At 46.6% G+C, this 26,163-nt stretch overlaps 1 protein-coding gene across 1 annotated transcript; it reads right to left on the bottom strand.

The window, feature by feature from the left end:
- Positions 1-288: 288 nt before the first annotated feature.
- LOC148835116 (alpha-centractin) lies at positions 289-26,163 on the bottom strand. Its single transcript, XM_088916411.1, has 11 exons — positions 26,116-26,163; positions 25,229-25,293; positions 20,982-21,057; positions 19,994-20,119; positions 19,557-19,681; positions 17,869-18,085; positions 14,816-14,908; positions 13,593-13,767; positions 9,180-9,241; positions 7,906-7,946; positions 289-6,481 (listed from the first exon to the last, which is right to left on the bottom strand). Exons 1-11 carry the CDS (start codon positions 26,161-26,163, stop codon positions 6,379-6,381), a joined length of 1,131 nt encoding a protein of 376 aa, XP_088772537.1. The 3' UTR covers positions 289-6,378.

Here is a 26,163-nt window from a genome sequence, read left to right as displayed (position 1 = left end):
TTGTCACCAAAACAGTTCGAGTCCATTGTCCAATCTTCTGGATCGCTGTTCCTTTTGCATCGTCCTAGTGAATGCATGTTTTGCTTCTAAACGACTTCAGCCTTTAGTCTGGCAATCAAAACAAGTATTTCTGTGTTTGCTATCCTGCTTGTGAACTGAAGGCTGTAAGGTGAAGTGGACAGCAGGGTGAGTACTGTGAGACTGTGTACTCCCTGCTCCCTCACATTCTGCTGTCGGAATTAAAACTAAAAATGCGGAAGGCTGAAACATACTGGAAAAATGACAACATTTCGTGCATGAATGCTTTTATTAAGGTTTTGTTCCAAGTACAGTGACACTACAGGTCTGCGATTGTAACTTGTGTACAGTGTGATACCAAAGCTTATAGAATAAACAGCTAAACCAGGGCAGCCCATTACTGAAGCTCGAAGCTCAAAAGGACAAACAAGGACACAATTGCCTGCTGTCACTCAAAGGAAAAGTGAAAGTATGAAATCTGTTTAGTTCTCTCTTGCTAAAAAGAATTCTATTAATGCAAGTCTATGCTGTAGCTTTCATTAAAAGGCTCCAGACCAACAGGTTCAAAACCACTATTATTGTGTGCAACAGCGACACCTGCTGAGAGTAAATGCACAGGGCATATGCCTTCTTATACAGCCAGCTGATTTAAATTTAGAACGGACATCCTTTGTGTAGCATTATGGTATAAACTCCTAAGGCCAGTGATGTTCCCTGTAGTCCAGTAGGATTGCAGTCCACTATCTTTTATGGGTAATTTAATGTCAGTGAGTAAAGAGTGTTATGACAGTTGCTGTATATTATTATTAAAAGATCTGGAAACAGTGCAATATAGACCAAAACAAGTCATTAAGAGTCCAGGACAGAATGGAAACCAGAAGGCAGAACACCCCCTCCAGGACTAGGAATGAATATCACGGCCTTAGGGTGGCTGTTTGTGGTCAAAGAGACTGTTTGACACCTCTGTTCTTATACCGGAGAGGAACGTGCTACATCTCTACTAAGCACATTCCTGTAAATGATGTGACCCCCGCAGGCAGTGCCGTCTAGAAAGTTGGAATGATTTTTGCTCAACTACTGTACAAATTAACAAAACAAATCAATGTCACTGGAGACCTCGGCAAGCATTTAAAAGATCAAAAACTACATAACAGCAGGATGGTGGCAACTGCCCTTCTTAAACTGACACTAGAGCTCCCTGGATACTTACAGACAAGGACCAAAAATGTAGAGAATTTGCAATCTGAACCTTGTACAACATTTAACAATTTAAGAAATAAATATAGTCCAATGAGGGATTAAGGTGTTTTTTCTGTCCATCTTTGTCTAAATTCTGCTACACACCATCCCCTGTGACCCACTTCAGACAAATCCATTAAACTTGTGATCTGGTAGGTTCTGGCTCATTCTGACTCCAAATATACAAGGTTTTCAAGCTGAAAGTTACCAACAGCATGGCAAGCACAGAAAACTAGTGCAGCCCTGTGCCTTAAAGACCTCCACATCCTTACCAGATGAAACGAACCAGCTTGCAAAGGTATTCTTAAACCCTCAACACAAGGATTCCCCTCAAAGGTAAAGGAGTCTGCCTGACTGCAGGTTGAGCGCTATGATTCAGATGTCACAGGTTAGAGTCTGGGTTACGTCACTATGTACCTGAACGGAGCTGAGGTGCGCAAATAGCCGAGTATTGCCAAGTTTAAAGAGGGATTAGTCAGCCAGGGCTCTCCTGGCTCACAGCGACGCCTGTGACCTGCGCTGCTGTTGGGGAGGGAAGCACCTCCCTCTAATCAGTGATGAAAACGGGGTGGTGCCGCCTGTGACATGCTACAAAGCTATTGGCTTAAATTGGGTGGGTAGTTCCATAAGGTTTAACTGAGATATGAAAAACAATCACAACTGCAAAAACATCAAATAAACTAAACAGTAAATCCAAACCTTGAGAAAAACAATTCCCCAGAATGATGGGAAGGGGTGGTTCACAGCAAAGTCTTTTTGACTACTCTTTCTGCCTCACCTTCTAAACAAAGCCCCATCCAAGACACATCACCTTCACACTTCAAACCCAAACCAGTCAGCCTGGCCCCAGAAAGCAAAGTCATATGTGCGGATTACATTCCAGCCATGCAACTGTTCATGCGTGCCTCTTCTGAGCGTTCAGGACAAACAGTCCCTTTGTCCCTGGTCTAACCTCATGCGGAATACGGACACCAGCCAGAAAGAACACGCTGAGGGCTCTAGGAGCATGACGTCATGGTCCTTCTGCACTGTGCTGCACGATCGAATACATCGTGCTGGACTCACATCAGTAGTACATTAAGGGCAGGAATCCCTTTAAAAAGAGGAGATTCCCAAATGAGAGGGATTAAGGACAAATCCAACATGCATAACAAAATATGATGAAGTGCAGTGCAACTGAAAAAGATTCAAACAGTGCTTCCCTGCCTGTGAATATAAGACAAAAGTAGGTCGAAAAAATGGAGTGTTTGCTTCCAGCAATACTGTTCTCTGAGCGTGAATCTTCCTACTGCAGAAGTCATCTGATATCCAGGTCAGTCAATGTCGCCATGGAGGCTTCTGTCTGTGTCTGCCCACACTTACAGCTGCTGTGGGTTGTTCAATGCTAGCAAAGCATTATCAGTGCTGGGGGTAGGATCTTCACATTAAATTACTGTACAGTGCGTGCCAAATCTTCCCCAGTCTGAAAGCACTTACAAAACAATGCAGACTCAACAGAAAGATTGGTGACCAGTAATCAAGAATGTGATCTGTTTTCTTATACTGGTTACATTTTGCACCTTTATCAAAAAGGCCTGAGCACCACTTTTTTATTCTTGTGTTTATTTACAACATCAAATTGCTGCACTATTATTGACCTCACTAATGCATCTGAAACCACAACCTCTCAAATGGAAATCAATTTTATATAAGAAAATTATCTGTCTTCCTTATTTGGTGACTTTTCAAATTGTGCATTGGAAATAAGCAACATACTGTATTGGTAAATATCTGCTACTTTTTGGAAAATTTTACATTTTATTTTGCTGTTCCATCATGGAAGAAGAAAACTGGGCTGAACTTCCATATTCTAAGGGAATAATCTCCAAGGATAATTATAAAGGAATGCAGAACTGTGCCAAATTTGAATGTGTTGCATGTAAAATGATTTCACAAAAGCAAATAATATCTACAGCGATGGGCTGTTTCTATGAGCAAAGCCCAACAAATACAGATCTAAAGGGGTTCAAATGACGCTTCACACTGCTGTGTGTTTAACTAGTGTTTTATTTGATTGTTTTGGACAAAATGAAGATCAGTGATGGTGTCTGAGGTTGTTAACTCCTGTGCACTTTCAGTACCTCCAGGATCATTCTCAAATACTTTTTCAAAGCATTTTTTGTTGTTGTTTTTAACAACATCAAACAGTCCCGGATGAACCAAATGGCTCCTCTCGTTTGTGACCTGTCTGATATCATTAGTAAACCTGTGTCCACAGGATTGTAAAAGGGTGTGGCAAAAAACATCCCTGGACTATTTTGTCCAAATTGAAGTACCTGAAAAGAAAGTGTTGGTAAAAGAACAAAAGTATAGGTCTAGTTAAGGATGTCTTCTATAAAATATCAATGGATCTGCGATTGTTTTTGTCACTTTGGAGATCCATTTACAGTCTAGCCTGAACTAGAGCTGTTATAAAGGACTCCAGAAGGGAGCAGGCATTTATTTTGTTCTGAATTTTGTAAATATTGTAAAGATCACCAACTACCACTTGTGTCAATAACACACCTGGGCACCAGCAGCGAATACTGTACCTGGGTCTGCTCCCTCACAATCTACACTACAGGACAAAGCCCGCACTGACAAGCTGTTACACAGGACATGTTGGACAGATGCCCTAGACTGCAGACAATATAATTACATCTCATACAAGTCGACTGCTCTACAGATTCTCCGAAAAGAGAAATAATTCCAAATAACAAATAACGGCGAGCCAAGGACATGTGAGAACCTGACTGTAATGAGCACTAATGTCAGGGCAGGCACCTGTGCTTATACATCAACTAACAAATGCAACATTTTGGCAACTAAAACAAATACACCTGGCTAGGAAAGTAACAAATTTATCTGGCTTGGAAAATTGGGCTAATTTCTATTAAAAGTACCCTTTTGTAGCATGAAACTAAAACTGACTTGCAGGTTATCAGCATGGTACCTGTGTGCAATGGTTCACTGTAAGGTAACTAACAAACTCTCATTGCTAAACATGCCGAGAAGCTCTGGGAAAACGCAATGGGACAGACTGGCCCAGCAGGGTCTCGACAATTGCACAGTTGCAAAGTCGCGCTTCAGTCTGGCCGACACGGCCTTGGATAGAACGGCAGAGCAGGATGAAACCGAGCTGAAGGTGGCTGAGAGCAACTTTCAGATCAGTGGCGCAACAGACTATTCTAGTTGGTGAGATGAATCTTGTTGGTAACCAAGACTGTCCCTGCCCCCTGCCCAAGTACCCACTGACCAGTGTCCGCATCTCAGCGTGGTCTTCTTTCTGTATTGTAACAGACACTCCTGGTTCTGTGGTGATGGTGTGGGGAATGACAATCTGGAGACGACTCTACAGGCTCACTGACAGTTTTATTGCCCGTTTCTGGACGCAGAGGAGGAATTCATGTTGTATATTTTAACTGATTAATATGTTTGTGATTACTGTTGTTTGTTTTAGCTGATCAATGTTATTTTAATTAGCATGAAGCCAATGCATTAGTAATTTAATTATCAAAGGGACAGGTAAAGGTGTATTCCATGCCGAAAAGAAATGAAAAGAGACACAACGTTTTGGCTGTGGAGCCTTCTTCAGGTGTCAGGCGAAGTAGATCCACAGCCGAAACACTGTGTCTCTTTTCTGTCTTTTCAGCCTGGAATAAACCTTTACTTGGTCCTTTGCAGCCTACGCATGCTGACGCAGCTACCTACTTGAACTTCTTTAATTATCATATAAGTGAGGGTTATTTATGTCTTTGAACCATACATACTATATACTGTAGTGCATTATGAGATGGTATAGAGGTGGACTAGGTTATATGCAAATTTGCCAGTTATCTACTCTGAACCTTTGCAAAAGTGAAGACCCTACTGTAGTAAATGACCTACATCCAGCATAGCACAGTGACATCACAGCGCGACTTGCTTCAAACCCTGATATGTCAAAAGCAATGCATGTCATAATCATTCTGGGGATCTGGGAACCATGTTTCTTATAACATTAACACGTTGTGCAGGGTGTTGACCGCCTACCCCAGACACTCTGCAGAACAGCAGGTACATAATATGGGCAAGCAATGGGGGACAGTTTTGGCTAACAGGAGGCCGTTGTAGTCATTCGGAGAGATTGTGCTCGTGAAACTAGTGGTAAGGCCAAATACATCCACATCAAAATTAAAGCACCCCCCCCCCTCCCAATTCCACTGCTAGAACTTCCTCTACCATCATCATCTGCTCATACTACAAACCACGTGACCCTACGCTCATGTCTAAAAGTCTCAAACAGGAGAACAAACTATATAGCCTTGGGTACTCTATATTCTATTCAGGGACACCTCCTCCTGAAATATTGGACTATTCCTTTAAGGCATAAATAGAGACACACTTGCACAGACCAACTAGCTTATCAACAGCTTTCAAAACCCCCACCATGTCGGCAGCAGAGCTTCCTCTAAAACCCCCGACTCAGCAGCAGCCGGAGCAGCTCAGCGCGGTGAAGCAGCGCTGATCCGGAGATCTTGAAGGACGCTTAATGGCCGAGCCGAAACCCAGAGTGCACCCTAAATGTGCACCACGCTGCTGGGTGGAGGGGCTTTACAAAACAAACAGAGGGCGTTGAGGGGTCAGGGCAGGAGGACTCCAGATATGGAGATATAGGACTCCAGATGGCTCTGTGGCTAAGGAGCTGAAGGTTGCTGGTTCGTAAACCCAGCGGCTGGCAGAGGAATCCTGCTCCGCTGGGCCCCTGAGCAAGGCCCTTCACCCTAACTGCTCCAGAGGCCCCGTATAAAAGGCTGACCCTGCGCTCTGACCCCAGGCTTCTCTCTCCCTGTCTGTGTGTCTCATGGAGAGCAAGCTGGGGTATGCGAAAAGACAAATTCCTAATACGAGAAATTGTATGTGGTTAATAAAGGGATCTTATCTTATCTTTTCCTCCGACAGACTGATAGGAATCTGTCACCACGGCTCACCGGCCCCCAGATCTCTCTCTCTCTTTCTCCACGTCACTCTTCACATCCAGTCCTGCAGTCACAGCTACACACCAGCCCTCAGACAAGCGCCCCCCCAGGAGTGAAAGCAGTTCACAGGGCCGAAAGCGCCCCGTTAGAAGGTCTTCCTGTGGATAGCTCGGGCGCCGTCCTCCTCATATTCCTTCTTAGACACCCACATTTTCTTAAAGGTGTCCAGGGAGGCCAGGATGGAGCCACTGCAGGGAAAGAAGGACATATTAGAACACGTCACGGCCCAGGAGCCAGCGGACGCACGACAAGCGTGGAAGAGAAAGGCTGTCGACTTCATGTCCTATGGAAGAGAAGCAGACATTCCAGATTCCCGGAACTCACAGCAGGCATGTCAGACTCTACTCTAAAACACGTACAAATCTGTACATTTATAGGCAGAAATCACTTTGTGAATGGCTACCATTAACAATGTAAAAGGATACAGAGCAACACATACAATAATAATTACTTATTTAGTACAAAATTCATTTCATTGAACAGCTTCTCAGACCAGAGGTCAGATGTGCAAATTCTTTCTGCAGAGACACTTAGATCAGGACACCACAATGAAACTTCCGTTCCGAACCACAGGGAACAGGGAGGTTCAGTGTTGTTACACACGAGTTGGTGGCAGAGACAAGCCTTGAACCGAGAACTTCCTGGTAATCAGCACTTAATATTAAACCACAGACTACCTAGTCTCTGGATGCACTGCATTCTATGCATTCCATTATAAAATATTTCCACAGCAGAGGTTAAATTGGCTTGTCAGTAACCAAGGATTTCATGAATTCACTGTAATATTTGTGTGCAGCGATTAGCACTATAACTTTGCAGGCCCTTTGTTCAATTCCAGTCCTGGGGTGCTATCTGTGTGGAGTTTGCATGTTCTCCACATAGACCCGTAGGTTTCCTCTGAGTTCTCCAGTTTCCTCTCATAGTCTAAACATATGCTGGGAGGTTAATTAGGTTGTGGGAAAATTTTCCCTGGCGTGAGTGTGTGTTTGTTTCTGTGTGCCCTGCAATGGACTGGAGACCCATACCCCACCTCATGCCCATAGCTTACTTGATAGGGTCTGGCTCCCCTGCCACCCTGAATCGCATGGAGCAATTAGAAAATGGGTGGATGGAAGAATTTTGCGGACTTATAATCAGTATTTGAAAAGAATTTTAGGTGTAAACTACATCCACAGAAAAATCTTTACTACAGTGATAAATAACAGTGGAAGCTGTAATTCTGCAAAGACTAAGGCAGTTGAAAAATGGTGAAATGAGGCGATCAGCAGCTTTTCCACCTCAAAGCCTGAAGTCATCACTCAGACAACTAAGCTGGGCAGGTCCACATTGTCCTTCTTTCAAATGAGGCATCCAGACTAGGTATTCATTATTAACCCCACAGCATTTAGAAGAAAGAGTATTAGTGTTATCCCCAATATCCTAGCTAAATTCCAGTCTGTGCTTGCACAATATGGGCTCCTTAAAGATCTCGCTCATCTTAAGTGTTTAAACAATTTCTAAATTACATCTAGTTTCTGCTGCACTGGGTCTAATAGACATAACTGTGATGATTAGGAGTGAGGAAACAGGTATACCCCTCCAGCTACAGTATGAGTGCAGAGAGTGAACTCACCCAATCCATGTGGAATATAACCTCTCCTGGGGAGCAGAGATCTGGAAAATGACAGCAGGGAAGAAAATCAGATACATGAATGGATTTGACAGAGAGATTGGGTGATGTACAGTATATATGAAGAAGATGTGCATTACCAAGAGATTTCTTATGTCAATAGGTATTGGTTTTTCTTGATTTCCATAACACGCAGCATGGTGGAGCAGGGGTTAGCATTGTGGCCTTGCAGTGCTGGAGACCCGAGTTGAATTTCTGGGGTGCTGTCTGCATGGAGTTTGTATGTCCTTCCCTGTGTTCATGTGGGTTTCCTCGGGATGCTCTGGTGTTCTCCCACATTCCAAAGACGTACCGGTACATTAATTGACATCTGGGAAAACTGTACTGGGTATGAGTGTGTGCTTGCCTGTGTGTTCGTCTGCCCTGTTAAAGACTGGTGTCCTGCCCAGGGTGTACCCTGCCTTGTAGCAGTTGATTGCCAGGATAGGCTTCAGCTTTCCTGTGGCCCTGAATTGGAAGAAGTGGTTAAAAAACTGATAGATGGATGGATTACCAAAATAAAGAAGGGAGCAGTATGCCAAGCTTAAGAGCTCACAGAAACAAAGGGAAAGGGGGAACTAAGCAAATGGGTTCTGCATATCAGTAAAGGGCAAGCTGGCACCAAGTCAAACCTCTTTATGCAAGACTGATTTCTGTGAGTTCATAAAAGCAAAGGCAAGTCTTAGAGAAGCAGACACTTTTTAGAACTAAAGCTTAGGTCGTCTTTTCCTTACAGATAGTTTGGATGAAATGAAATGTAGTTGTTTGGATTTGAAAGATCCTTGGGAACAATGAGCCTTGTGTCTTGCATTATCTACCCAGCTAACAATCCCGTTCCAGGAGAGACTCGGCAATAGTAGCACCGCAGGACTGAGGAAGTAGCGAAGAGTCTCTGGTGGCCTCTCTGTACTGTCATTGTGTGGCTATATACTGGCTTCAGTTCTGGCTCTGGGTGTCCACCTATGTGGAGTTTGCATGTTCTGTGTTCTGATTCTGGTTTCCTCCCAATGACACGCAGGTGAAGTTTGATTTGGCTGCTCTACACTGAGATGGAGGGGCCTGCTTCCAATGTGCCCAGGATTGGTTATGTAACTAAAACACAACCAAATGAGTATATTCCCAAATGGCTGCCAAACATTTGTAGTCATTCTGGAATGTCAGCCTTGAACACAGAGCGGATGCATCCATACACACTCCATGGGCTAGCTCCCCTTTCCAGGCAGCCTCTGTCAACTTACTTTGATTTTGACGTCTTTCGGCGCTAGCTTCTTCACTTCACTCAGAAGTCTGTCTCCAAATCCTGTAAGAACAGAGTCAGGGTCTGTGTCAGATCCTACTGGAAGTGCAGTGCTTTAAGGGTGAATAAGAATAAAACATACTCTGCTATCATGCAGGGTCATATACAGTAGGTCATGTTGATCTAAAACAAAGTATTTTAAGACACAGAGTTATCCCGAAGAACAACAAATCATGTGACCAAACACTTTTCCACTTGTTAGTCTTCATAAATTCAACCAATCGATCCCTCCAATCTACTGCCTAGTTTAAAACAACATTCATTGAATCTGAATGTATATGCGTCACCTTTTTACATAACAAAACAACATTTTCAAACTAGATGTCATTGTGTGCCTGCAATACATAAAAGTGAATCTTGTTGTAAATGTTTTAAATTATACTATTAAATCAATTTTTTATACATTTTACAGTCATTTCAATGCTGCTACATGAAAAACATTAAAAGCATTACGAATCTCAGTATTTTCTCTCTATTTGAATGTTTCCATTGATTAGGTTATTATAGTAGAAATGTGATGATGAATACTATCCAGGCACTATAACTATATCCGCAGCAGGACCATGAGTATTCTCACTGGTACTGCACACACAGCATTTAAGGTATTTTTTTGCAAATTCCAGCCAAACACACAGCACACGTACTCATTTACCAATTAAAGTGCCTATACACCAGAAATCTGACTGTTCAAGCAGACAGCTGCTGGGGTTCTGGGTGTCTCTCTGTTGGAGTGACTCTGTCAGTGCAGGCAGACTCCCATACGTCCAGACATTACTGGATCAAGCCTGGGCCAGGCATGGATTACAGTCAGGAGTGTCCAAGTGTCAACATATACTTGTCTGTGGTGCCAGTCTGCGTCTGTGAGCAGGCTGTCTGTGTCTGTGGTGCCAGTGTGTGTCTGTGAGCAGGCTGTCTGTCTCTGTGGTGCCAGTGTGTGTCTGTGAGCAGGCTGTCTGTGTCTGCGGTGCCAGTGTGTGTGTCTGTGAGCAGGCTGTCAGTCTCTGCGGTGCCAGTGTGTGTCTGTGAGCAGGCTGTCAGTCTCTGCAGTGCCAGTGTGTGTCTGTGAGCAGGCTGTCTGTCTCTGTGGTGCCAGTGTGTGTCTGTGAGCAGGCTGTCAGTCTCTGTGGTGCCAGTGTGTCTGTGAGCAGGCTGCTTTGTCTCTGTGGTGCCAGTGTGTGTCTGTGAGCAGGCTGTCTGTGTCTGCGGTGCCAGTGTGTGTCTGTGAGCAGGCTGTCAGTCTCTGTGGTGCCAGTGTGTGTCTGTGAGCAGGCTGTCAGTCTCTGCGGTGCCAGTGTGTGTCTGTGAGCAGGCTGTCTGTGTCTGCGGTGCCAGTGTGTGTCTGTGAGCAGGCTGTCAGTCTCTGTGGTGCCAGTGTGTGTCTGTAAGCAGGCTGCTTTGTCTCTGTGGTGCCAGTGTGTGTCTGTGAGCAGGCTGTCTGTCTCTGCGGTGCCAGTGTGTGTCTGTGAGCAGGCTGTCTGTCTCTGTGGTGCCAGTGTGTGTGTCTGTGAGCAGGCTGTCAGTCTCTGCGGTGCCAGTGTGTGTCTGTGAGCAGGCTGTCAGTCTCTGCAGTGCCAGTGTGTGTCTGTGACCAGGCTGCTTTGTCTCTGTGGTGCCAGTGTGTGTCTGTGAGCAGGCTGTCAGTCTCTGTGGTGCCAGTGTGTGTCTGTGACCAGGCTGCTTTGTCTCTGTGGTGCCAGTGTGTGTCTGTGAGCAGGCTGTCAGTCTCTGTGGTGCCAGTGTGTGTCTGTGACCAGGCTGCTTTGTCTCTGTGGTGCCAGTGTGTGTCTGTGAGCAGGCTGTCTGTGTCTGCGGTGCCAGTGTGTGTGTCTGTGAGCAGGCTGTCAGTCTCTGCGGTGCCAGTGTGTGTCTGTGAGCAGGCTGTCAGTCTCTGCAGTGCCAGTGTGTGTCTGTGAGCAGGCTGTCTGTCTCTGTGGTGCCAGTGTGTGTCTGTGAGCAGGCTGTCAGTCTCTGTGGTGCCAGTGTGTCTGTGAGCAGGCTGCTTTGTCTCTGTGGTGCCAGTGTGTGTCTGTGAGCAGGCTGTCTGTGTCTGCGGTGCCAGTGTGTGTCTGTGAGCAGGCTGTCAGTCTCTGTGGTGCCAGTGTGTGTCTGTGAGCAGGCTGTCAGTCTCTGCGGTGCCAGTGTGTGTCTGTGAGCAGGCTGTCTGTGTCTGCGGTGCCAGTGTGTGTCTGTGAGCAGGCTGTCAGTCTCTGTGGTGCCAGTGTGTGTCTGTAAGCAGGCTGCTTTGTCTCTGTGGTGCCAGTGTGTGTCTGTGAGCAGGCTGTCTGTCTCTGCGGTGCCAGTGTGTGTCTGTGAGCAGGCTGTCTGTCTCTGTGGTGCCAGTGTGTGTGTCTGTGAGCAGGCTGTCAGTCTCTGCGGTGCCAGTGTGTGTCTGTGAGCAGGCTGTCAGTCTCTGCAGTGCCAGTGTGTGTCTGTGACCAGGCTGCTTTGTCTCTGTGGTGCCAGTGTGTGTCTGTGAGCAGGCTGTCAGTCTCTGTGGTGCCAGTGTGTGTCTGTGAGCAGGCTGCTTTGTCTCTGTGGTGCCAGTGTGTGTCTGTGAGCAGGCTGTCAGTCTCTGTGGTGCCAGTGTGTGTCTGTGAGCAGGCTGCTTTGTCTCTGTGGTGCCAGTGTGTGTCTGTGAGCAGGCTGTCTGTCTCTGTGGTGCAAGTGTGTGTCTGTGAGCAGGCTGTCTGTCTCTGTGGTGCCAGTGTGTGTCTGTGAGCAGGCAGTCTGTGTCTTTGGTGCCAGTGTGTGTCTGTGAGCAGGCTTCTTTGTCTCTGTGGTGCCAGTGTGTGTCTGTGAGCAGGCTGTCAGTCTCTGCAGTGCCAGTGTGTGTCTGTGACCAGGCTGCTTTGTCTCTGTGGTGCCAGTGTGTGTCTGTGACCAGGCTGCTTTGTCTCTGTGGTGCCAGTGTGTGTCTGTGACCAGGCTGCTTTGTCTCTGTGGTGCCAGTGTGTGTCTGTGAGCAGGCTGTCAGTCTCTGTGGTGCCAGTGTGTGTCTGTGAGCAGGCTGCTTTGTCTCTGTGGTGCCAGTGTGTGTCTGTGAGCAGGCTGTCTGTCTCTGTGGTGCCAGTGTGTGTCTGTGAGCAGGCTGTCTGTCTCTGTGGTGCCAGTGTGTGTCTGTGAGCAGGCAGTCTGTGTCTTTGGTGCCAGTGTGTGTCTGTGAGCAGGCTGCTTTGTCTCTGTGGTGCCAGTGTGTGTCTGTGAGCAGGCTGTCAGTCTCTGCAGTGCCAGTGTGTGTCTGTGAGCAGGCTGTCTGTCTCTGTGGTGCCAGTGTGTGTCTGTGAGCAGGCTTCTTTGTCTCTGTGGTGCCAGTGTGTGTCTGTGAGCAGGCTGTCAGTCTCTGCAGTGCCAGTGTGTGTCTGTGACCAGGCTGCTTTGTCTCTGTGGTGCCAGTGTGTGTCTGTGACCAGGCTGCTTTGTCTCTGTGGTGCCAGTGTGTGTCTGTGACCAGGCTGCTTTGTCTCTGTGGTGCCAGTGTGTGTCTGTGACCAGGCTGCTTTGTCTCTGTGGTGCCAGTGTGTGTCTGTGAGCAGGCTGTCAGTCTCTGTGGTGCCAGTGTGTGTCTGTGAGCAGGCTGCTTTGTCTCTGTGGTGCCAGTGTGTGTCTGTGAGCAGGCTGTCTGTCTCTGCGGTGCCAGTGTGTGTCTGTGAGCAGGCTGTCTGTCTCTGTGGTGCCAGTGTGTGTCTGTGAGCAGGCTGTCTGTCTCTGTGGTGCCAGTGTGTGTCTGTGAGCAGGCTGTCTGTCTCTGTGGTGCCAGTGTGTGTCTGTGAGCAGGCAGTCTGTGTCTTTGGTGCCAGTGTGTGTCTGTGAGCAGGCTGCTTTGTCTCTGTGGTGCCAGTGTGTGTCTGTGAGCAGGCTGTCAGTCTCTGCAGTGCCAGTGTGTGTCTGTGACCAGGCTGTTTTGTCTCTGTGGTGCCAGTGTGTGTCTGTGACCAGGCTGCTTTGTCTCTGTGGTGCCAGTGTGTGTCTGTGAGCAGGCTGTCAGTCTCTGTGGTGCCAGTGTGTGTCTGTGAGCAGGCTGTCAGTCTCTGTGGTGCCAGTGTGTGTCTGTGAGCAGGCTTCTTTGTCTCTGTGGTGCCAGTGTGTGTCTGTGAGCAGGCTGTCAGTCTCTGCAGTGCCAGTGTGTGTCTGTGACCAGGCTGCTTTGTCTCTGTGGTGCCAGTGTGTGTCTGTGAGCAGGCTGCTTTGTCTCTCTGGTGCCAGTGTGTGTCTGTGAGCAGCCCTCTCTGTGCAACAGAGTCTGTAGCTGAGCTGTTGTGAGTCAATGTTACAGTGTGTGTGGTGTGTGTGTGGTGTGTGGGTGTGAGTGTGGGGGTTCTTGAGATCGGCAGTAGGTTAAATGTGTCCGGCTCACCTCTGAAAAGCGTGGAGCCCCCTGAGAGCACAATGTTGGAGAAGAGGGTCCTCCGCAGGTCCAAGTCAGATTTCTGAATGGCAAAGACCAGCACCTCGTGAATCCCTTCACACTCCTCACCCACCAGGTCCGGCCGGAAGAGCAGCTCGGGGGCGCGGAATCTAGCCGGCCCAATCTGGAAGTACATCAGAGCCACTCAAACTGCCGCTGTTATTTCACCAGGCCTGTGGAGCTAAATCATCCCACAGCTGCTCATGGATAAACCGCACAGGAGCAGGGAAATAAGATGACAAGCTTTGGTTACAGCAAATGGTTCATGTACCAAATACTAATTTAGTTTGTCCATTTTTCTGTTGAATAATGAATTACACATACAGTATAAAGGGCACAAGGCAGGATATACCCAGGGCAGGATGCCCGTCCATCGCTGGGGAGATGCAGACACAGACACACTCACCCCCGGAACAATCTTCTCAGAAGCTAATTAACCTACCAGTAAGTTTTTGGACTGTGGGAGGGAACCAGAGCACCCAGAGGATACCCACATGAACACGGGGAGAACATGCAGACTCCACACAGATAGCACCCCGGGTCTGAAATTAAGCCCAGGGCCCGGGTGCTGTGAGGCAGCAATGCACTGCACCACTATGCCACCCAATGTGCTTAGTATTTACATAAAATAATTAACATTATGTACTCCTTTAGATCTTTTTTCCATAATTAATTCTATTACTGGATTTTACGGATACAAAGCCTTTTACCTTTTAAAACCCCTTATTCTTGATCTGCACTATCGGTTTCTTCTAACACCCATGTTTGTCCTTTGTCAGATCTGAAGTGCTTCTTTGTGAAGAGCCTTGGAGTGAGACAACTGTGGAGAGAACCTGACCTGTTTCTTTTGAGGCTGGTAAGTACGTTGGGGACGCCAAGAAAAAGTTTAGTCAGGAGGTTATTAGGCTTCTGTCTTATTTTGGTTGTGGTGTGTTTGATTTTTCCTGCGCTGTGAAAATAAAGCGCACTGCTGTTTTTGAACCTTACAGCTGTGTGTCTGCTGGGCTGGGCTCACCTATTTTAAAGATCCTGCTACAACAGGACCAATGGTTTTCACAACGGCCTAATGCCTCATTCACCACCCGACCTACGACCTTGTCGACCTCCAGCCAAATCCACAGCCACACCTGTCCAGCCAGCTGGACGTCTGACCAAGACGACATCCGCGATACCTCAATGGTGCTGCCGTCCGGGAGCGTGTACTGCGCTTTCTCAGTGTCGAGGGTCTCGTCCTTCTGGGGGTTGATGGAGAGGAAGCAGGCCCGCTGGAGGAAACACGGATAACGAGGTACATGACTGATGGCTCACCGATGGCTCAGGTCACAGGCACAACTCCCATCAATCCACCTTTATCCTGCAAGACAAGTGTGCAGCTCCCTCTCCCAGGTAATCCCTGCCCTGCTCACACAAGCCAGGGTATAAAACGGCACTGAAAAATCCTAACGGGACGAGGGCAGGTTAAACAGAAGAGTAAGAACTACAAAGAAAAATACGCCCAATTTAAGATCAAATACAACCTGTTGCAGTTTACTTTATACGTTTGTTAAGGAGACATCCAGTGCTTGAGAGGGAACAGGCATACTCTCAATTTGAAAGATCGCTGTGTGTTATCATGACTACTGTCATCAAGGTCGAGGAAAAGGCGTGATCTGTGATCTTAATGGGCTACAAACCCACACAAACAGCGGGGAAAGCACCCCCTACTGGCCCCACTAACACCTCTTCCAGCAGCAGCCTTAGTTTTTCCCATCCATGTACTGACCAGGCTCACACCTGCTGAGCTTCAGTGGGTTGCCAGTTGTGAGTTGCAGGGCGATAAGGCTGCTCACTAAATATAGGAGTATAAGCAAATGAACTTCAGAGAATGCTTCTTCACTAAGTAAGAGTGAGCAGCTCACATTAACAGTACTTTAAGGGGGAATGGGCAAAACTCAAGGTGTGCTGTGTTGGTACAGACCTGTCCAAACAGAAATATGACGATAATTCAAGCAAAAGGCACCTCCACCAAGTACTAACTCAGGGGCGTGTACACTCCAACCCATTTTTCTAACTTTCCATCTGTAATCAAGAAAAGCTCAAATATTCTAAAGGGGTTTTCACTTGGAGGTTGTGCTGCAACATGTAAATAAAGGTCAAATGAATTCTGATTTAATGTGTCTTGAGTTCAGGCTGTTAGGCCACTGAATGTGTTATTTTGGAAAGGGTGTGTAGACTTTCTATAGTCACTGTATATGGTAAAGGTCAATGGTATTTGATTCTGTACGACAACTGAAAAGTACACTGTAGGTTTGATTAATTTAAGTTTTTCCCACCACAGGGACAAATTTATTTTGTTCACTGCAGCATTTGTGCCTGGACTACAATTCTGCCACATACCCATGCTATGACGAGGATGGGAACATGTTCAAAGTGTTTTAGGAGACCTACTCCACCTTTTCCATCTCTGGATAAACTGCTGTCTAACTTTCAAGACCATATTTACAGTAAACAGGGGGGCAAAGTATGATACGCGGGGTTAAACTCTTCAACTTCGGAAAAGAGGAAGCACATTCTAGTGTGATGCTGCACTTTGGCCTTTTCATCATCTGGTTTCTCTCTTCACATTGAGATCGTATAGAGTTTTTTTAATTTTGTGTTCTGCTTGTTGAGAGAGAGAAACCCGACAGCAGCCACAGAAATGAACTCCACACAGAGTACGAAAGCTTGGACAGCGTTACAGCTACTGAAGTGTCTCAGGATCTAGAAAACAATGGTCCTGGGAGTCGATTTCTGCAGTTCTCTGTTTAAAACACAGAATAGGAAGGACAAGGTGTTTTCTGAGCCTAAGAGGGTGTCTGAGACACACTGACGAAAAAGGAAGCATCTGGTTTACCTTCTTTAAAATCGTGGTAAACCATTAAGAGTTTTTATTAGCGAAACCCAGGAGAAAAGAGAGGCAGGCAGAAGCAGGGATGTGATGTGGAACGACACAAGGAAGAGAGACAGAGAGAGTACAAAGCACGTGCCAAGCAAGAGGACCTTGTTCTGATCAACCTTTAGAGACCAGATTCGAATTAAGTATTTGAACCTCATTTAAGAACATTTGCCATCTAAACTCTGATTTCCACCGTAAAAGTTCCCCAGGTTAACACACTCCCTCCTGGTAAGTGAATAAGGAGATAGGGTCCCATTCAGTTTGCAGCACGTAGAAGGAATGTAGGAAGAGAGATTTAGCTGTGGGTTCTACTCTGTTTTATTTAGGATGCAGGTTTCTTTCTCTTGCTGGCTTGTTAGGATTTATGAATACAAAGTAAGCAGCCAGTACATTTTTCAAGATGGTCAGGATTAGATGCCCTCACATTCCTTATTTGAAAATAGCATAACTTGTATGCTGTGTTGCTAAGTATGTATCATTGTCATTGTTCATGTCTGTTTATCCCAGTTTGCCTCTGATCTGTTACACCTTCATCAGAGCTGTGCCAGAGAATTAAGAACCCTAGTCTCTAATTATAGCACCTACTCCAGTATAATCTTGGCATATCTTTTACAATCTGAGAGTTATGATTATTTGTTTTGATTACTGATTATCCCCATCTGTATTTTCAGTATTCTGTAACTGCTTAATCCCCCTATTTGTACCCATATTAAGTACAAAATGAAGATACAGGTGGCGAGTGATCCTTTTTGTTCCAGCGCCAGTTTATAAGATAAGATCACTTTATTAGCCCTATACAATTTCTTGCATTAGGAATTTGTCTTTTGGCATAACCCAGCTTGCTCTCCATGAGACACAGACACACAGACAGGGAGAGAAGCTTGGGGTCAGAGCGCAGGGTCAGCCATTTATACGGCGCCCCTGGAGCAGCTGGGGTTAAGGGCCTTGCTCAGGGGCCCCAATGGAGTAGGATTCCTCTGCTGGCCGCAGGATTTGAACTGGCAACCTTCCAGCCACAGGCACAGATCCTTAGCCACAGAGCCACTGCTCCACCCCTAAGATTACAGCCTGCAGAACGATGCACAGCCCTGACAGGTTAATCAAAGGCTACCTGATTCTGCTGGGTTTTTTTGGTTGTGCTGCCTATTGCTTAAATTTGCTCTTCTTAATACTGCAGGGATTTGTTATAAACTAGGGGAATGAACGATCACCATTGACAGAAGCAGCGATTGATCTTAAGAAGAGAGCCACTACTGCAGCACACTCAGTCCTGCTGAGGGAGCCCTCCCTGTGAGCCTGTGCGGCGCCTACCTCCTTGATGGACTTGACGATCTCAAACTCGGAGGAGGTGTGGAAGTCGTAGCCCTCCTTGCGCAGGTAGAGGCGCAGGTATCTGGAGACGTCCCGGCCGGCGACGTCGATTCTCATGATGGAGTGGGGCATGGCGAAGCCCTCGTAGATGGGCACTGCGTGGGTCACGCCGTCCCCCGCGTCCAGCACCACCCCGGTGGTCCGCCCCGTGGCGTACCTGCAATCACAGGGGCCCGAACGTCATTGGCTCACGTCCGGGACGTGTTAGAACAAGCAACCCTAGAGCAAGCGCCTGACACACAGGACCGCTGTAACAGACAGAGCTGCGGGTTCACCGCTCTGCTCTGTGCATATTACCTCTGTGAGCAGGCTGCTTATTTTCATTTGCCAAGACTCTGTCATTTAAAACAAATCCATAATATTCAAAAATTAAATTAATTAAATTAAATAAAAATCCCTGGATACCTCTTATTAACATTTTATTATTAGAAATCATTCGTATTTGCTCTTTGATTTTATTATTGTTAGGTGCGTGTATTTTTGTCTGGAAGCGCACACTGGTTCCACATGACTCCTGCAGTGGAAGGGCGATAAAAAGCTCCAGACTAAAGACATGGGCTGGGCTGAGTACAGGTGTGTCTCCCGCTGGTTCTGCATGCATTGACAAGACCAACCCGACCGGTAAAGTCATTTACAGTGATGCTGCTTTGTTTTAGGCCTTTTATTCTCATTTTTGCATGAGTGAATGATGGCTAATTTTCACTCCTAGCTAAGACCTAAATATATCAATATACCATGGCACGGTGGAGCAGTGGTTAGTATTGCTGCCTCGCAGTGCTGGGGCCCTGGGGTGCTATCCGTGTGGAGTTTGTATGTTCTCTCCGTGTTCGCATGGGTTTCTTCTCACAGTCCAAAGACATACTGGCAGGTAAATTTGGCTGGAGGGAACACTGGCCCTGGTTTGAGTGTGTGCGAGTCTGTGTTTGATTCTGTGTCCTGTCCAGGGTGTGCCCTGCCTTGAACCTGCTGCTCAGCCAGGAGATGCTCTGTCTCCCCCGCGACACTAAATTGGATCAAGCAGTTTGAAAATGGATGGATATAACAACATCTGATGCTTAACTTGGAGCATCTAACGTAAGACAGCTATGCTTCCAATACAGTTAGATTGCTGAATATCTAAACTGCTGAATGGGCACCAAAGACCAACATCTATACATACAAGAAAGCACTCTTAAGAATTAAAATGATTAAAAGCTGACTTTCAAAATGTTTTGCTACAGGACAAAAAATACTAGGCTTACAAGAATAAACTACTCAGAAAAATCTTTCCATAATTAATTTACAGTGGAGCACATAAAGCATGATTTCTCCAAACCGTCAGTTATCTCTTTGCTGGGAGGGCACCTTTGAAGGTTTTACAGTTCAAAGGAAGAGGTGGCATTGGGTAGACGTTTTCAGTCTGGAGCAACAACCTGCAAACCTCAGTGGTTAGTGCCCCACGCCAGCGTCCCCCGCCGTTCAAGGCAGGAGGACTCAATCAACCACAGTGAGGTTCTAGTCACGACCCAACTGAGCCGCCCTCTGCACGGGCCCGATCATTTCAGGTACCAGCTTCTGGACAGCCGGGCCGTTTTGCTTTCTTGTTTGTGGTTAAACCAAAGGCCACCGGCCGCGGGCGGGGCACCTACAGACTGAGCACGGCCTGCATGGAGATGAAGAGCGCCGGGACGTTGAAGGTCTCGAAGAAGACCTCCGCCGCGCGGTCCCGGTTTCTCCGAGGATTCAGGGGGGCCTCCGTCAGCAGGACGGGGTGCTGGAAGACAAGGACAGAAAAAAAAAAAGTGATCTTCGAGCTCCAGCACACACGAGCACCTTTACAGACCCTAACCATCGTGTGGATATGGCGATACATGCGTCCACGATATTCACTAGTAAGGAACGTGTAGGCTGACTGCTAACTGGCACCTGAGAAACTATCGTGGACAACACAGGACCCCCCCCCCCCGATAAAACTGGTTTTCCCATCTGTCTCAAGCTCTGCTGTCTAAAGCTCAAGTCAATGATTTAGTGAGGATGCGACAGCCCCCTGCTAAAGGCAGCGCAGGAAACGCCAGAAGCATTTCACCTCTTCAGAGAAGGTCTGCAGCTGGTCCTTGGAGTAGACATAATGCCAGATCCTCTCCATGTCGTTCCAGTCTTTCACGATCCCGTGCTCCATGGGGTAGCGGATTCGCAGCAGGCCCCTGTGCTCCTGGAGAGGGTCGCAGTGACCGGGTTAGTGGTGGGAATTAAAGGAGCGGCTGCAGGCTGGGAGAAACGTGCACCCTGGCTCTTCTGCAGGACACCTGGCTCCGAGGCACAGAGACCGGGCCTTGGAACAGTCTGGCACTGACGGCCTCTCTCAAACCGGAATCCAGCGATCTGCTAGGCCTCGCTACAAAAAGACTGCTGAAAAGTCCAAAAGTACTGGCACCGGCACAAGTACTGGCACCTGGCTCTGGTCTTTAAAACATTCCGAACAGGTCTGCTAAATTCAGAATTACTTTTTAATAGGAAAAAAAACAGCAGACTAGGAACACAAATCACTGTATGTTTAATCAATTCTAGTATTAGTTAATTACTAATTATAATAATAATTAATAATTGCTTACACTTATATAGCGCTTTTCTGGACACTCCACTCAAAGCGCTTTACAGGTAATGGGGACTCCCCTCCACCACCACCAATGTGCAGCATCCACCTGGATGATGCGACGGCAGCCATAGTGCACCAGAACGCTCACCACTCATCAGCTATCGGTGGGGAGGAGAACAGAGTGATGAAGCCAATTCATAGTTGGGGATTATTAGGAGGCCATGATTGGTAAGGGCCAATGGGAAATTTGGCCAGGACACTGGGGTTACACCCCTACTCTTTTCGAATTAATTAATTAATTCTATTTGGCCCCTTACTTTTGTACCCAATGAAGGACAAAGCAGCATCTCCTTCCTGGAATTGATCCATAACCTCCCAGTTCCAAGCCCAGAGCCCTGAGTGCTGTGCCACACTGCTACTTGTTACGTATTGGTGTCCTGGACAGTCCCTGACAGCAGTCGCCCGACGCGATCCCTACCTCTGCCTTCGGGCCGATGAAGATGTCACCTTCCAGGGCTCCAGCCATGACGCGGACGTGCTTCGGCCTCCCCACACTGGAACACAGATCCCGAAGAAACATGTCACAACACGTGTGTCCTGGGAGCCACACAACTCGCTCCGGGGCTGATCAGAGCACTGCCCTTCCCCTAGCCTGATGGGATACCACCCCACGTCCTCAGGATATGTGCAGCCCAGCTGACCACAGTGTTTACGGAGATCTTTAACTCCTCCCTGTCATAGTCCATTGTCCTCACCTGCTTCAAACAAACCACCATTGTTCCACTCCCCAAAAAGACAAAAGTGACATGCCTGAACGATTACCACCCAGTAGCATTAACATCTGTGGTGAATAAATGCCTGGAGAAGCTGGTGTTGTCACACATCAACTCCTCCATCACAGAGGCCCTGGACCCCTTGCAGTTCACCTACCAGAACAGATCAGTGGATGATACTGTCTCCCTAGCTCTACATACAGCCTTGGAACACCTGGACACTAAGAACTCATATGTGAGAATGCTGTCTGTGGACTACAGTTCAGCATTCAATTCCATCATACCCAGCCAACTGGTGACAAGGCTCAGGGGACTAGGACTGTGCAACTCTGTCTGCAACTGGCTGCTGGACTTCCTAATCAAGAGACCACAGGTGGTGCGGATAGGTAATAAAACATCAACACCACTCATCCTGAGCACTGCCGCCCCACAAGACTGCTGTCAAAGTCCAAGGTTGTCCTCCCTATTCACTCACGACTGCACAGCAAGACACAGCAACAGCCACTTCAATAAATTTGCAGATGACACCAATATAATAGGCCTGATCAGCGATGATGACGAGTCCACTTACAGGGATGAGGTCTTACAGCTGCTGAGGTGGTGTCATAGCAATAACCTGGACTTGAACATGAGTAAAACAAAAGAAATTGTGGACTTTCAGAGACACAGGCCGCACACTCAGAGCCCACTCAGTATTGATGGAACGGAAGTGGAAACAGTCACCAGCTTTAGGTTTTTGGGAATTCACATTTCTAATGACCAAGCCTGGACTGTGAACACGGACATTATCTTGAAGAAGGCTCAGCAGCGCCTCTATTTCCTGAGGTGCCTCAAGCGATGGGGGATGCCAGTATCTGTGTTGATGAACTTCTACCGCTGCAACATCAAGGGCGTCGTCACCAACGGAATCACCCTGTGGTACGGCAACACCTCTTCTCGAGAGAGAGAAAGACACTGCAGAGAATGGTGAACCTGGCCCAGAAGATCATCAGCCATGGTCTCACAGAGATTAAACAGCTCTATGAGGATCGCTGCCATGGTAAAATTCTGGCCATCACAGAGGACAGTCACCACCCCGGACATGAGCTCTTCACCCCACTGCCCTCAGGCAAGAGATACAAGAGCATATAGACTCTTACTCGATCTAGATTCTTCAATAGCTTCTACCCACAAGCAGTACGACTGGCGAACACATTTAGCCATGCCCCTCGGACCACACCTACACCATCTACCTCACTGTAATTTTATTTAGTGCACGTCTGCAGTCATTGTTTACGTCTGCATTGTTTACATTTGAACTGTTTACATGTTTACTTGTACATTGTCTACTGTTTGTATACTGTCTTGATGCACTGTCTGCACTTTGTGTCTTACACTTTTTTTTTAACAATCAAGAGACTTTCGGTAAGTAAGAATTCCATTGTACCAGTACATGTACCAGGTACATATGGCAATAAAGTTCAAGTTTAAGTTCATCTTAACTGTTAATGAAGGGGATCGCAGTCGTGATCAAGTTGAGCAATTAAAGAAAGATTACAGTGGGGTGGGACAGGGAGAGCTGTGGGTCAGCTCTGATCCTGCTACACCCGATGTGTCTTTTGTAAAGTCAAGAAGAGAACTGAAAGTCTATTTAAAATCAGTCAACTAACAATTCAGTTGCAGAGAGGAAAGAAAAACTCAGACCGTCCCCTTTCATTAGAGCAGGGGTCTCTGGCCCTACAGATTCCATGTCCTTCTGGATTTCTAAACACTTTCAAGCAGTGGCTCAGGATGACGTTCATCTGCACTAATTGAGCCAGCGGCTGCTTCAGGAATGACAAAACCACGTCTTTAAGGGATAAAGATCCATCATTAATAATCTGACCTTTTTCAGGGCGGTTTGTAGGGAGCATTTAAAATTGGCTGTGGAATCACTAAACCAGTGGCACAGCAATTCCTATAGCTCCAGCAAACCACCAAGTACGTATCGAACCAGTAGCCCTACAGCTGAAAACCCTGGGGGCGCAGCCTGTATGATGTTCAGAGAAAAGACACAACAGTGTGAAGAAACATTACAGTGGATTACAGAGTTGAAGACTGTAATGCTAATGAAGCGAACAGACATGCATTAGAAAACACACTGAATTTTCAGTGTTGACGTATGATCGGGGCCTACTCAGTCTTTCTTTCAGCCCACAGCACAAGCAAGATCCTGGAAGCTATCAACTGTGCCTCCCCTGGGTTGGGTTGTATTCTTGTATTTTTGGACCTAAATTGTAATTAGATCTATATGAAAGCCTTAATAAAAGATTAAGATAACCTGATTAAATGTATAAATCAAAGGCATAAGATATACCAGATTATTTAACAAAATGATCTGACAGTAAATATCGCTGTGTGGATAAGTACGTGAGCCCTCAGATTCAGTAACTGGTGGCACCTACATGAGCAGCAGAGATTTCAACAGGTCGTTTCCTGTAATTGTTTATCAGTCTCTCACATCAGAGAGGACTTCTAGTCCATTTTGTTCCATCCCTTACAGAGCTGCTTCAAGTCGGTGATATTAAAGGGTTCCTTACATGAACAGCTCACTTCAGGTCCGGCTATAACGTTTCAAACCCTGACTTGACCAACCCAAACAACGAAAACGTCTTCTTCTTCAGCCATTCTGATGTAGATCTGCTGCTACGTTTAGGATCTTTGTGATCTTCTGCTTCAGCTAATGAATGGGCAGCCTGAAATTCCTCTTCAGAATTTGCCAATGAATTTGCAAGCCTGGATTCATGGTTGTGTCAATGATCAGTCTCCTGAGACAGCAAATCAGCCCCAAACGAAGATACTTCCACCACCATGCTTAATAGCAGGATGGAGTTATACTGTTAGAACGCGCTGTTTGGCTCTCGCCACAAAAACGTTTCTCTTCCAGTAGCTTCGTGGATTGTCCGGGTGCTCTACAGAGAATTTGAGAAAGGCAGCAGTTCTCCTTAGAGAGAAGTGGTCTCTCCCTGGTTATCCTCGTATGAAGACATTTCTTGTTTTATGTTTTCTTGGAGGTTGAGGCGTGAATATCTGCAGCGAGAGAGACGTGCAGATCTTTAGACATTCCTCTGGGGATCTCTGTGAATTCCTGGATGTTCTCAGGGAGATCCCGGCAGAATGAGTGATCCTGAGTAGAGTCACCAGGGTCTCGAATATTTTCCATTTGCAGATTATCCAACTGACAGTCCAAGGGTGGAGATTTAAACATTTAGAAATTATGTTCTAACCTTCTCCAGACTGATGAGCATTAACTCCTCTTTGTCTGAGGTCCTCTGAAATCTCTTTTGATCATGGCATGTCATGTTTCCACTAACCTGTATGGTAAAGACTGAACTCACAACATTTCTGATCAATTATATAGAACAGTGTTATATAAACTCAGTCACTGTCTCCTTGTTATCCTATTATTTAACCTCCCCTTAATTGTGTGAAGTGAACTTGGGGTTCACTTATTATTTCACATACTTATTCTTAATTATTCATTGTTTATGAATAATTATATTATGAATGTTTATAAATGTCCATTATATCTAAAAAAACTCTGAACTGCAAAACACCAAGCACAAGACAGAGCAGACATAAACACTGCAGCGTCTGGAAGCAAAGCATTGTGGGAATTGCCATGTCTGACAGTGACGCCGGTGCTTAAGCAGAAATCTGATATTCATAAGCTGGAAAAGAGAGCATTGTAGAAAAAGCGATCCTTTGTCCTGTGATGGGAGTTATTTCCTTAAGAAAGGAACTCGAGGTGTGTGGGACACGCACCGCAAGATTTGACATAGCGTTACGCTTCTGGTGGAAATCACTTCAGCCGGACAAGCAAAGAATTACTCTAGTCACGCTCGCTGACCAAACCAAACCTGATTACGTCAAATCTCCGGCTCTGGTTTCACGTCTAACAGAGTCGAAGACTGTGATGGCAAACTTTACTTACTAATTAGGAAAGCAGTACTTCGGAATCTGATCTCCTGCAAACCCAGCTTTTATAACACCAGAGCCCTGCAACGAAAAGACACAGTTAAGGTGGTTATGAAGGATTCTATGAGAAACTATGATTGCTAAAAAGAGGAAATATTTCAATGAGCGAAGTGTTGGCTAGATTTTCTTTTAAAACAGGCTATTAGTTTCACAGACCGCAAAAAGACGGTTTGTGGAGGCTATAAAACAAAAAAACTGCAAATGTAGTATGATATAAGTGTGTGTTATAACTAACAATATTGCGGTAGTTTTCACTTTAAAATCTGGAGTCTGTGGCCTGCACAATAATACGCTTTACGACGAGATTTGCAATATTGTCAATTCCGTTCATTCGCCAAGCAGCATCCTTTACCTCCAAGAATACCCTGGCCCTGAAAAAAAAACACCCCAGCTTTTCCCGGACTGACAGGAAACATATCCATAGACGACGCTCCCTGCACACCTCAGCCAATCAACCTCGCCACAGGAGGACAACACCCGCCCGTTTCCGAATGGATAGGCGTGAGAGGTGTCCAACGGGATTGAAGGATTCTCCCCCCGAGCATCCCGTTTCATCTATTCTTTCAGACATAAACGGAAAACGAGATTAAAAATTGACACAGTCTGCCTGCGACCCGTGCTCTGTCCCGGGCTTTCCCGGGTGGCTGCAAAGCCCGCTAGATCGGGCTCGGGTTCGGGTACCGCCTCATCTCCGGCGCCCGACAGCTCGCCGGGGTGCGGCTGAGCCGACTGGGGTGTGTGATGGGGGGACGCCAGGGGGTCCCGCAGAGGTCCGCTGACAATACACGAGCCATGCACCTTGCATGTGCATGCTGTAAACCACCCCGGACCCGAGTTACTCACGTTGTCGATGACAACCGGCTGGTTGGCGATGACATCGTAGGACTCCAT

Source organism: Atractosteus spatula, chromosome 5 (assembly GCF_055471065.1).
Source record: "Atractosteus spatula isolate fAtrSpa1 chromosome 5, fAtrSpa1.hap1, whole genome shotgun sequence".
Lineage (NCBI taxonomy): Eukaryota > Metazoa > Chordata > Actinopteri > Semionotiformes > Lepisosteidae > Atractosteus > Atractosteus spatula.
The sequence above is the reverse complement of the archived record's forward strand: the minus strand, read 5'-3'. Positions and strand labels throughout refer to the sequence as shown.